Source organism: Carassius auratus, unplaced genomic scaffold, assembly GCF_003368295.1.
Source record: "Carassius auratus strain Wakin unplaced genomic scaffold, ASM336829v1 scaf_tig00030410, whole genome shotgun sequence".
Classification (NCBI taxonomy): Eukaryota; Metazoa; Chordata; class Actinopteri; order Cypriniformes; family Cyprinidae; genus Carassius; species Carassius auratus.
In genome coordinates, this window is record NW_020525848.1 from 72,010 (window position 1) to 84,326 (window position 12,317).

General features: G+C 38.2%; 1 protein-coding gene across 9 annotated transcripts in view; it reads left to right on the top strand.

Moving 5' to 3' along the window:
- LOC113080180 (B-cell receptor CD22-like) overlaps positions 1 to 12,077 on the top strand; it is a 48,464-nt gene extending 36,387 nt beyond the window's left edge. For 5 of the 9 annotated variants that reach the window (XM_026252417.1, XM_026252419.1, XM_026252423.1 and 2 more), the window contains 11 exons: positions 4,894 to 5,151; positions 5,245 to 5,505; positions 7,023 to 7,280; positions 7,374 to 7,634; positions 8,777 to 9,034; positions 10,703 to 10,810; positions 10,903 to 11,151; positions 11,227 to 11,329; positions 11,404 to 11,449; positions 11,677 to 11,754; positions 11,829 to 12,077. In XM_026252417.1, coding sequence (XP_026108202.1) covers positions 4,894 to 5,151; positions 5,245 to 5,505; positions 7,023 to 7,280; positions 7,374 to 7,634; positions 8,777 to 9,034; positions 10,703 to 10,810; positions 10,903 to 11,151; positions 11,227 to 11,329; positions 11,404 to 11,449; positions 11,677 to 11,754; positions 11,829 to 11,876 — 1,928 coding nt within the window. In that variant the 3' untranslated portion in view covers positions 11,877 to 12,077. The remainder of the gene's footprint in view (positions 1 to 4,893; positions 5,152 to 5,244; positions 5,506 to 7,022; positions 7,281 to 7,373; positions 7,635 to 8,776; positions 9,035 to 10,702; positions 10,811 to 10,902; positions 11,152 to 11,226; positions 11,330 to 11,403; positions 11,450 to 11,676; positions 11,755 to 11,828) is intronic. The other 4 variants (XM_026252420.1, XM_026252421.1, XM_026252424.1 and 1 more) reach the window with 4 other exon arrangements.
- Positions 12,078 to 12,317: the final 240 nt, after the last annotated feature.

Consider the following 12,317-nt stretch of genomic DNA (forward strand, 5'->3'; position numbering starts at 1 on the left):
TCAAGAGCATCAGCATTGCACAAATGCTTGCTGTGAAACAATAATGCAATTGCTGAGAAACAAATTTAAAGAAACTGTTTAAAGGCTCAAGCACTCCACTGAAGCAAATACTCGCCACAATTATGGTGGCAAAGTTTTTTTTTTTCTTCCAGTTGATTGCATTCAAGGCTGTACTTAAAGGGACAATAAGTAACTTTTTAGGTATTTTATTATCTAAAATCAATATTTTTATTCATAAATATGCCCTCAATGGTGTACAAATACCTATGCCAATGTTTAAACTAATCCTTGTAAATGAAGAATTTATTATCTTTATATACATGGGACGGGTAGGTCGACAGAGGCTTCCATGTAGTTCCGCCATCTTGCAAAACTATAATAGCAGAGAGGGACAAAAAGTACTAAGCCAACGCGTTTCCACAGCGCGTTTTGGTCAGAGCCAGAAACGCAGGTGCAGAGCAGTGAGAGGCGCTTGAAACTGCACCGGCAAGTTTAAAAGTCTGGATTGCATTCTTATTATGGACCATACATATGCCGCGCCACAGGAGAAGAAAACATCGTCGCCAAAACAGTAAAAAATAGAACGTAAAAGGAAACGTGACCGTAGATTACAGAAAACAAGAGTTAATGTCGGGGAAGCTTTTTCTAGGTGGAAAGAGCTAATGCTGGATAAAGATTTCAAAAGAGACGCTGAAGTGGCCAGTTTTCTTCTCGACAGGTAAGTCAGTGTTACAATCTATATTATAATATTTTTTTTTATATCTAACAATGCATATAATTCAGAAAATATAACAAATAAATTAGACATAACTACTAATTACAATATTTCATGTTTTCCACAGTCAGTAATTCATACTGTAACATTCGTTTGTTAGTTGTCATGTTGCAGTTTGTTTGAAATAACACACCTGTTCACCTGAAGGAAAACTCGACGAAGTGCTATTAGAAGACATCCTGTCAAAGCTTTTTGGTACATATCGCCTACCGTAGATGCAACGCGCATTTGAAAAAAACGAGGCGCTGGGAGAGCAAAATTAGTTTGAATGCAAAATACAATTTCACCACTAGATGGGAGTAATTCCTGCTTAGTGTCCCTTTAAAGTCAGTTGTAGTTGTTGTGTTTCTCTTTTCTTCAGTGATGTTGATGGTAAACAGCAGGTGTTCATCACTAATGCACATTCAACTAATTCATTTAATTAGTCACTTAATTATGTCATTAACTTTAACCCTTTGAGGACTTGGGCTTTGACTCAAGACTAGTTTGTGACTTGGAAGGAATGACTTGGTTCCTCCTCTGATGAAATCAGCTGCTGAGTTAATGGGTGGAACACAAATATGGCAGGACTTTTACTCTTTGGCTCCTGGATTACCCACCTCTGGTTGCTATGTGGGATTATTGAGTAAATGATCTGTAACAGCAAAACATATATTTTTGTCCTTTAGATCCTCTAAACATAGCATGTGATTTTAACTTTATTGTGATATTTAATGAAGACTGTTTCTTTTTAAGATCCACCAAAGGACGTCGCAGTGTCCAACTTCAGTCTATCTGGTGAAATAGTGGAGGGAGATTCAGTGACTCTGATCTGCAGCAGTGACTCAAACCCTCCTGCTCTGGACTTCAGCTGGTTTAAAGAAGGAACATTTGTAGGATCTGGAAGAATCTACAGCATCTCAAACATCAGCTCTAATCACAGCGGAGAATACAAGTGCAAGTCCAGCAATAAACACGGAGAGAAAGACTCTGATACAGTGATGCTGAATGTGACGTGTAAGTGAACACTGGTGCAAGATTCAGAGGTGGACACTCCAGGAGTCAGAAAGTAAAAGTCCTGCCATACTTTTGTTCCACATGAACTCAGCAGCAGATTTTACCAGAGGAGGAATCAAGTCATTCTTTCCAAGTCACAAACTAGTCTCTAGTTAAGTCCTAAGTCCTCAAAGAGTTAAAGTTAATGAGATAATTAAGTCACTAATTAAATGATGATTGTGCATTAGTGATGAACACCTGCTGTTACTGAGAATTACAGAGGATCAGATTTTGATGTTTTATTGGTTAAAATGATGCCATCATCATGGAGATCATTGCTTTAGTTGAGCTCTTGACCCTCAATTTATTGCGCTAGGTGTCTCTCTGTAGCCTTATATGTGTTGTTGTAGAAACCAGAGATCAGTGATATGCAATTAACATATAGGCACAATGAGCTCGTGTGATTATATTCATAATAATGTTTTTTTTTTTTTTTTCTAAGTTTAGCTTTTGAATAATCATCCCAGTGAGACTATAGCACACAAAAAAGTTACTACAACATTTACAGAGAATAGATTTTAAATCTTTGCAACACATACAAAAATTTGATCCAAAGTGCTTTTGAGACACACACAGTTAGAACCAGCATATGAATCTCTACAATGGTGACAATAAACAAAATGTTTCATGTTGCAATACATGTAAAACTCCCATAATGCATTGCAGTATGAATAATTATTGTCACCACTGTTGAGGATCATATGATAAATGGCCACAATTAAATGCATAATCCTAAATGGCTTTTTTTCTTCTTAATACTGAAGATCACACATACATCAAAAGCATTAATTATCTGCTAGTTTGTTTCTGCATTGTACAAATGTTTGCTGTGAAACAATGTATTTGCTTAGAAGCAAACTTATAAAAAACATTAAAAGGCTCAAGAGACCAAATGAAGCAAATACTGACCACAATTATGGTGACAAAGTTATTTTTTATTTCCCTTCCTACTGATTTCATCCAAGGCTGTGCTTAAAGTCAGTTGTAGTTCTTGTGTTTCTCTTTTCTTCAGTGATGTTGATTGTTAACAGCAGGTGTTCATCATTAATGCACAATCATAATTTAATTAGATACTTAATTATCTCATTAACATCAACTATTTTAGGACTTGGGATTTGACTCAAGACTAGTTTGTGACTTGGAAGGAATGACTTGGTTCCTCCTCTGGTGAAATCAGCTGCTGAGTCCATGGGTGGAATAAACATATGGCAGGACTTTTACTTTCTGACTCCTGGAGTGTCCACCTCTGGCAAGATCTAAGAACAGATCGTCTAGTTCCAGTGTTTTCTCACTGTTATTTTTTTTAGATGCTCCAAGAAATGCAGTGGTGTCCATCAGTCCATCTGGTGAAATAGTGGAGGGAGATTCAGTGACTCTGATCTGCAGCAGTGACTCAAACCCTCCTGCTCTGGACTTCAGCTGGTTTAAAGAAGGAACATTTGTAGAGTCTGGAAGAATCTACAGCATCTCAAACATCAGCTCTAATCACAGCGGAGAATACAAGTGCATGTCCAATAATAAACACGGAGAGAAAGACTCTGATACAGTGATGCTGAATGTGACGTGTAAGTGAACACTGGTGCAAGATCTGAGAATAGATCCTCTAATTCCAGTTAGTGTTGTGCAACAGCGATATATTACTTTTTTCTGATTGGTTATGGCAGCACTTTGGGCAGCACCCTGAGCTGTGATTGGCTAGCTTCCCACTTGATGCCTCAAACGACTTGAGAAGAGAGAGAATCATTGCCTCGAAGTCACATAGTGATAGCTGGCTTCCCTTTGAGAAGAATGATGAAAATACAGTTCAGTGCAAGCTGTGCAGCGCCAAGCTGTCACACAAATCTATAAGTACTATGTGCTACCATCTAACATTCGTACATAAAATGTCTGGCAATAACAGACTAGCAACTCAGATGAGCATTGAATTATTTACTGTAACAAGACCTAAATGTAATGCAGGCAGAACTGAGAAGATGACACAGCTAATCGCTGAAATGGTGGTAAAAGATTTGCTGCCAAATAGTTTTGTCAACGGAGAATGATTTAAAGTTGTCCTTTACTGTGGTGGAAGGTAAATGAGAATCAGTTTACAAAGCTACACTGTAAAACCCGACAAGAAACTTAACTCAAACTGTTTGAGGAAACAGATTGCCTTGATTTAAACCATGTAAGTTTTAAAACTTTGCATTTAAGTAATTAAGTGATTAACTAAGTGCTGATTGAGCATTAGTGATGAACAGCTGCTGTTAACAAACAGAATCACTGAAGAAAAGAGAAACACAAGAACTACTACAACTGACTTTAAAGTTATTCTTCATCTCAGGAAGCTATTTCTTTCTAAATGCTTCTTTATTAAGAACGTTGCTTCTTCGTAATCATAATCTAACATGTCCTAATCACCTGTTCATGTTTTCATAGACAGGTTTTCATGTCAGATTTTTATTTTTAACATTCATTTTCATAAAAATCTTCAGATTTTTTGAGTAGTATGAAGTTGCAGACTCGGAGCCTGCTGCATCTACAGTCCCGCACCCAGAGTCCCGCGTACTCAGACCCCTTGCAACCCGATCTCATGGAAATTCGTGCATATTTTAGGAGGTGGCTAATTCGTACGACCACACTTGTACAAATTCATATGATTTTTGCCAATTATATGTATTTTACAAGTTGAACAATTCGCATTAATTTGTACGAATGATCTACATCTGACACAGTGGTTTAGACAAATCTTATAAAATCGTACGAGTGAGAGTGAGGTTGTACAAATTATCAATCTCGAAAAATGAGGGGACTGAGAGTGCGGGACACTGGGTGCTGGACTGTAGATGCAGCAGGCTCAGGCTCCGAGTCTGCAACTTCAGAATATTGATTTTTTCATTATATCCATTATATTCATGCCCCCAACACACAACACCCCTACCCCAACCCCACCACCCCTCCACCCCCGCACAATTTCCATCCCCGATTAATCAATTAATCGTTTAGGAAACCTATCGATGATCAAAATGAGAATTTCCGAAAATGCCCATACTTTGTTTCAGTATCACCGTCAATAAAACATTTTTTATTTTTTTTTATTTTAGATGCTCCAAGAAATGTAATGGTGTCCATCAGTCCACCTGGTGAAATAGTGGAGGGAGATTCAGTAACTGTGATCTGCAGCAGTGACTCAAACCCTCCTGCTCTGAACTTCAGCTGGTTTAAAGGAGGAACATTTGTACGGTCTGGAAGAAACTACAGCATCTCAAACATCAGCTCTAATCACAGTGGAGAATACAAGTGCATGTCCAATAATAAACACGGAGAGAAAGACTCTGATACAGTGATGCTGAATGTGACGTGTAAGTGAACACTGGTGCAAGATCTAAGAACAGATCCGCTAGTTCCAGTGTTTTCTCACTGTCGATAAAACATTTTTATTTTATTTTTTTTAGATGCTCCAAGAAATGCAGTGGTGTCCATCATCAGTCCATCTGGTGAAATAGTGGAGGGAGATTCAGTGACTCTGATCTGCAGCAGTGACTCAAACCCTCCTGCTCTGGACTTCAGCTGGTTTAAAGAAGGAACATTTGTAGAGTCTGGAAGAATCTACAGCATCTCAAACATCAGCTCTAATCACAGCGGAGAATACAAGTGCAAGTCCAAAAATAAACACGGAGAGAAAGACTCTGATACAGTGATGCTGAATGTGACGTGTAAGTGAACACTGGTGCAAGATCTGAGAATAGATCCTCTAATTCCAGTTAGTGTTGTGCAACAGCGATATATTACTTTTTTCTGATTGGTTATGGCAGCACTTTGGGCAGCACCCTGAGCTCTGATTGGCTAGCTTCCCACTTGATGCCTCAAACGACTTGAGAAGAGAGAGAATCATTGCCTCGAAGTCACATAGTGATAGCTGGCTTCCCTTTGAGAAGAATGATGAAAATACAGTTCAGTGCAAGCTGTGCAGCGCCAAGCTGTCACACAAATCTATAAGTACAATGTGCTACCATCTAACATTCGTACATAAAATGTCTGCCAATAACAGAGAAGAAACTCAGATGAGCATTGAATTATTTACTGTAACAAGACCTAAATGTAATGCAGGCAGAACTGAGAAGATGACACAGCTAATCGCTGAAATGGTGGTAAAAGATTTGCTGCCAAATAGTTTTGTCAACGGAGAAGGATTTAAAGTTTTCCTTTACTGTGGTGGAAGGTAAATGAGAATCAGTTTACAAAGCTACACTGTAAAACCCGACAAGAAACTTAACTCAAACTGTTTGAGGAAACAGATTGCCTTGATTTAAACCATGTAAGTTTTAAACTTTGCATTTAAGTAATTAAGTGATTAACTAAGTGCTGATTGAGCATTAGTGATGAACAGCTGCTGTTAACAAACAGAATCACTGAAGAAAAGAGAAACACAAGAACTACTACAACTGACTTTAAAGTTATTCTTCATCTCAGGAAGCTATTTCTTTCTAAATGCTTCTTTATTAAGAACGTTGCTTCTTCGTAATCATAATCTAACATGTCCTAATCACCTGTTCATGTTTTCATAGACAGGTTTTCATGTCAGATTTTTATTTTTAACATTCATTTTCATAAAAATCTTCAGATTTTTTGAGTAGTATGAAGTTGCAGACTCGGAGCCTGCTGCATCTACAGTCCCGCACCCAGAGTCCCGCGTACTCAGACCCCTTGCAACCCGATCTCATGGAAATTCGTGCATATTTTAGGAGGTGGCTAATTCGTACGACCACACTTGTACAAATTCATATGATTTTTGCCAATTATATGTATTTTACAAGTTGAACAATTCGCATTAATTTGTACGAATGATCTACATCTGACACAGTGGTTTAGACAAATCTTATAAAATCGTACGAGTGAGAGTGAGGTTGTACAAATTATCAATCTCGAAAAATGAGGGGACTGAGAGTGCGGGACACTGGGTGCTGGACTGTAGATGCAGCAGGCTCAGGCTCCGAGTCTGCAACTTCAGAATATTGATTTTTTCATTATATCCATTATATTCATGCCCCCAACACACAACACCCCTACCCCAACCCCACCACCCCTCCACCCCCGCACAATTTCCATCCCCGATTAATCAATTAATCGTTTAGGAAACCTATCGATGATCAAAATGAGAATTTCCGAAAATGCCCATACTTTGTTTCAGTATCACCGTCAATAAAACATTTTTTATTTTTTTTTATTTTAGATGCTCCAAGAAATGTAATGGTGTCCATCAGTCCACCTGGTGAAATAGTGGAGGGAGATTCAGTGACTCTGATCTGCAGCAGTGACTCAAACCCTCCTGCTCTGAACTTCAGCTGGTTTAAAGGAGGAACATTTGTACGGTCTGGAAGAAACTACAGCATCTCAAACATCAGCTCTAATCACAGTGGAGAATACAAGTGCATGTCCAATAATAAACACGGAGAGAAAGACTCTGATACAGTGATGCTGAATGTGACGTGTAAGTGAACACTGGTGCAAGATCTAAGAACAGATCCGCTAGTTCCAGTGTTTTCTCACTGTCGATAAAACATTTTTATTTTATTTTTTTTAGATGCTCCAAGAAATGCAGTGGTGTCCATCATCAGTCCATCTGGTGAAATAGTGGAGGGAGATTCAGTGACTCTGATCTGCAGCAGTGACTCAAACCCTCCTGCTCTGGACTTCAGCTGGTTTAAAGAAGGAACATTTGTAGAGTCTGGAAGAATCTACAGCATCTCAAACATCAGCTCTAATCACAGCGGAGAATACAAGTGCAAGTCCAAAAATAAACACGGAGAGAAAGACTCTGATACAGTGATGCTGAATGTGACGTGTAAGTGAACACTGGTGCAAGATCTGAGAATAGATCCTCTAATTCCAGTTAGTGTTGTGCAACAGCGATATATTACTTTTTTCTGATTGGTTATGGCAGCACTTTGGGCAGCACCCTGAGCTCTGATTGGCTAGCTTCCCACTTGATGCCTCAAACGACTTGAGAAGAGAGAGAATCATTGCCTCGAAGTCACATAGTGATAGCTGGCTTCCCTTTGAGAAGAATGATGAAAATACAGTTCAGTGCAAGCTGTGCAGCGCCAAGCTGTCACACAAATCTATAAGTACAATGTGCTACCATCTAACATTCATACATAAAATGTCTGCCAATAACAGAGAAGAAACTCAGATGAGCATTGAATTATTTACTGTAACAAGACCTAAATGTAATGCAGGCAGAACTGAGAAGATGACACAGCTAATCGCTGAAATGGTGGTAAAAGATTTGCTGCCAAATAGTTTTGTCAACGGAGAAGGATTTAAAGTTTTCCTTTACTGTGGTGGAAGGTAAATGAGAATCAGTTTACAAAGCTACACTGTAAAACCCGACAAGAAACTTAACTCAAACTGTTTGAGGAAACAGATTGCCTTGATTTAAACCATGTAAGTTTTAAACTTTGCATTCAAGTAATTAAGTGATTAACTAAGTGCTGATTGATCATTAGTGATGAACAGCTGCTGTTAACAAACAGAATCACTGAAGAAAAGAGAAACACAAGAACAACTACAACTGACTTTAAAGTTATTCTTCAGAATCAGAATCAGAATGAGCTTTATTGCCAGGTATGTTTACACATACGAGGAATTGGTTTTCGTGACAGAAGCTCCACAGTACAACAGAATGACAGCGACAGAACATAAAACACATAATAAAAGAATAAAAAAATACAATCTTCAGATTTTTTGATTAGTATGAAGTTGCAGACTCGGAGCCTGCTGCATCTACAGTCCCTCACCCAGAGTCCCGCGTACTCAGACCCCTTGCAACCCGATCTCATGGAAATTTGTGCATATTTTAGGAGGTGGCTACCCCCCCGATTAATGATTTTGGAAACCTATCGATGATCAAAATGAGAGTTTCCGAAAAATTCCATCCTTTGTTCCAGTATCACTGTAGATAAAACATTTTTTTTTTTTTTTTAGATGCTCCAAGAAATGTAATGATGTCCATCAGTCCATCTGGTGAAATAGTGGAGGGAGATTCAGTGAATCTGATCTGCAGCAGTGATTCAAACCCTCCTGCTCTGAACTTCAGCTGGTTTAAAGAAGAAACATTTGTAGGATCTGGAAGAAACTACAGCATCTCAAACATCAGCTCTAATCACAGCGGAGAATACAAGTGCAAGTCCAATAATAAACACGGAGAGAAAGACTCTGATACAGTGATGCTGAATGTGACGTGTAAGTGAACACTGGTGCAAGATCTAAGAACAGATCCTCTAGTTCCAGTGTTTTCTCACTGTCGATAAAACATTTTTTTTTTTTTTTTTCTATTTTAGATGCTCCAAGAAATGCAGTGGTGTCCATCAGTCTATCTGGTGTAATAGTGGAGGGAGATTCAGTGACTCTGATCTGCAGCAGTGATTCAAACCCTCCTGCAGAAATCAGCTGGTTTAAAGAAGGAACATTTGTAGGATCTGGAAGAATCTCCTCTCCACCAGTAAGCTGGTGTGTGGTGGGCGTTCTGGCGCAATATGGCTGCCGTCGCATCATCCAGGTGGATGCTGCACACTGGTGGTGGATGAGGAGATACCCCCTGTCTATGTAAAGCGCTTTGAGTGTCTAGAAAAGCGCTATATAAATGTAAAGAATTATTATTAATTATAATTAATTAATTATACAGCATCTCAAACATCAGCTCTAATCACAGTGGAGAATACAAGTGCAAGTCCAAAAATAAACACGGAGAGAAAGACTCTGATACAGTGACTTTAAATGTCACGTGTAAGTTAATTATAGTTCAGTAACTTTAATTTAAAGTACTCTAAACATAGTATGTATTGTCAAAATTATTGTTATATATATATATATATATATATATATATATATATATATATATAAAATTGTTGTTGATATTTAAATAAATGTATGTCCTCTTTTAGATGCAACAAAGGCCACATCATTGTTCATCAGTTCACCTGCAGAGATACAAACAGGTAGATAGGATGACTAGGACTGCATGATTAATCCAAATTAAGAAGAGGTGAAGGAGAAGGAGATTTTTGCCTAATCATGAGTGCGATTTTACTTTGTTTAAGCCAAAGATAAGTGTGTAACATAGGAAGTGTGCTGGTATAATTATGCGGTTTTCCTTTAACAAAGTGCAGTGCTCTAACAACAGCAATCACTGTTACACATCACCATTTCCGCACATATTATCAGAGCATTACTGCATAAACTATATGCTCTTCCCCTCACTGACATCTTAATGCAGGGGTCTCAAAAACACAGTCCTGGAGGACCAGTTTCCTGAGGAGTTCAGCTCCAACTTGCTCCAACAAGCCTGACTGGAAGTTCCTAGTATGCCTAGAAAGACCTTGATTACCTGGTTCAGGTGTGTTTATTTTTGGTTGGAGCTAAACTCTGGAGTTTTGAGACCCCTATCTTAATGTGAACACAAAATAACATACACATTTACCGGTATTAGATTGCTCACATGACACACATTAACATCATAAATCAGCATATACATGAATAAAGCTAGCACGGATGAATTAGCATATTCACATAATGTTACAAAACAGATCTCTCGATAATAAGGAGAATAACGGACATCAGTACTCAATTATCAGTACTCACTCTAATAAGATGCACAGAAGCACAATTTACTTCCAATCTGAGGATTGTAACAGCAATAATACTCCAGCGGAGGTGCTTATGACAAACTGTTATCTGCAGCAACTGATGCAATATGCGGTTCTTTCCCTGCTAAACTGCTTTTCTTCCAAACACATGCAATCTACATTATTTCATAATAAAAGTCCCTGAATGCGGGTTAACCCTTACTATATTCTCAATCGTTTTTTGCACCATCACTGTTGATGACACATTTCATTCTTTCTGTTTTAGATGCTCCAAAAAATATAATGGTGTCCACCAGTCCAATAGTGGAGGGAGAATCAGTGACTCATAAACATGTAGAGAAATACTCTAATGCAATGCCTTTAAATGTCATGTGTGAGTTTATTATAAATCATAGTATTCTGATTCTTGTTTTTTATTACCAATTTTAACAGTACATGTCAATAAATAATTTTATTAATCTTTAGACCCTCCAAAAAATGTCTCAGTGTACATAAATGGATCTGCTGAAACAGTGGAAGGAGATTCAGTGACTCTGATCTGCAGCAGTGATTCAAACCCTCCTGCTCTGAACTTCAGCTGGTTTAAGGAGAATCAAAGCTCCTCTGTTGGATCTGGACAGAGTTTCAGTGCACTACAGAGTGGACGCTTCTACTGTGAGGCTCACAATCAACACGGATCTCAGAGATCAGATGCTGTTACTGTCACTGTTAAAGGTTCGGAAGAGCAAACCTGTATAACTTTCTCCAGTTTGGACAGTTAGTCTTAGCTGATACATTTCTCTCTTTCAGAGCATCACGGATCCCGTTGGCATGAAGTTTTTGGGATCACAGTGGAATGTGGAGTATCATTCATCATTGTTACCATCACTATCATTATCATCATGTTCATAATGTGAGAACCACAAATGCCTCTGATATTTGCAAATACATTTGTCTATATACTGATAATCTCTGTCATTATTACAGAAAGAAACTAAGGAGTTTTAAATATGAATACATCACAATGACACAGGTAAATCATCCATATAACTTTAATGAAGCATAAAAACAGTCATTCATCTGTGTTTCAAGCTGATGGGAAACTAGTCAAAGTCTTTATCAACACAAGCCAATAAAAAGATTCATGAACTGATATTACTGTCTCTTTAAACAAAGGTTGACTTAAGAAATATATATTGTGCCGAACATTTTGCTTATTTCACCAGTTTACTGGTGTAAGTCCTCTTTCTCTCACTCTAGATCTCTGAATCCAGTGAAGACACATACAGACTTCTTGAGCTCCAGTCCACGACCTCTGATCTGTATGGCACACTCACAGTAAGTGAAGTGTCAAAGTCAGACAATCATGATCACATGATCATATGACTGATCTCTTACTCTCTTTCCCACAGACCCTTCATCCCACACCTCTTGAAGGCTCATGTACAACAGCTTTATAATGAAATTGATTAACTTAATTTAGTCTGTCTTCATGTTATTGACTGTTCAGATCAACAGGAAGATGCTGCTGTAAGAGGTGGAGCACAAAGTGTTAATACTGAGCTCTGTGGGCGGAGCCACTTATGACTGAGGGGGATCACTGAGTTGCTTCAGTTTTTTATTTCTTTATGGTTTCAGGAGCATTATTCAGAGGTGGGTAATCCAGGCGCAAAGAGTAAAAGTCCTGCCATATTTTTGCTCCACCAATTAACTCAGCAGATGATTTCACCAGAGGAGGAACCAAGTCATTCTTTCCAAGTCACAAACTAGTCTTGAGTCAAATCAACAGTCCCCAAAAAGTTAAAGTTAATTAGATAATTAAATGACTAATTAAATGAAGATTGTGCATTAGTGATGAACACCTGCTGTTTACAATCAACATCACTGAAGAAAAGAGAAAC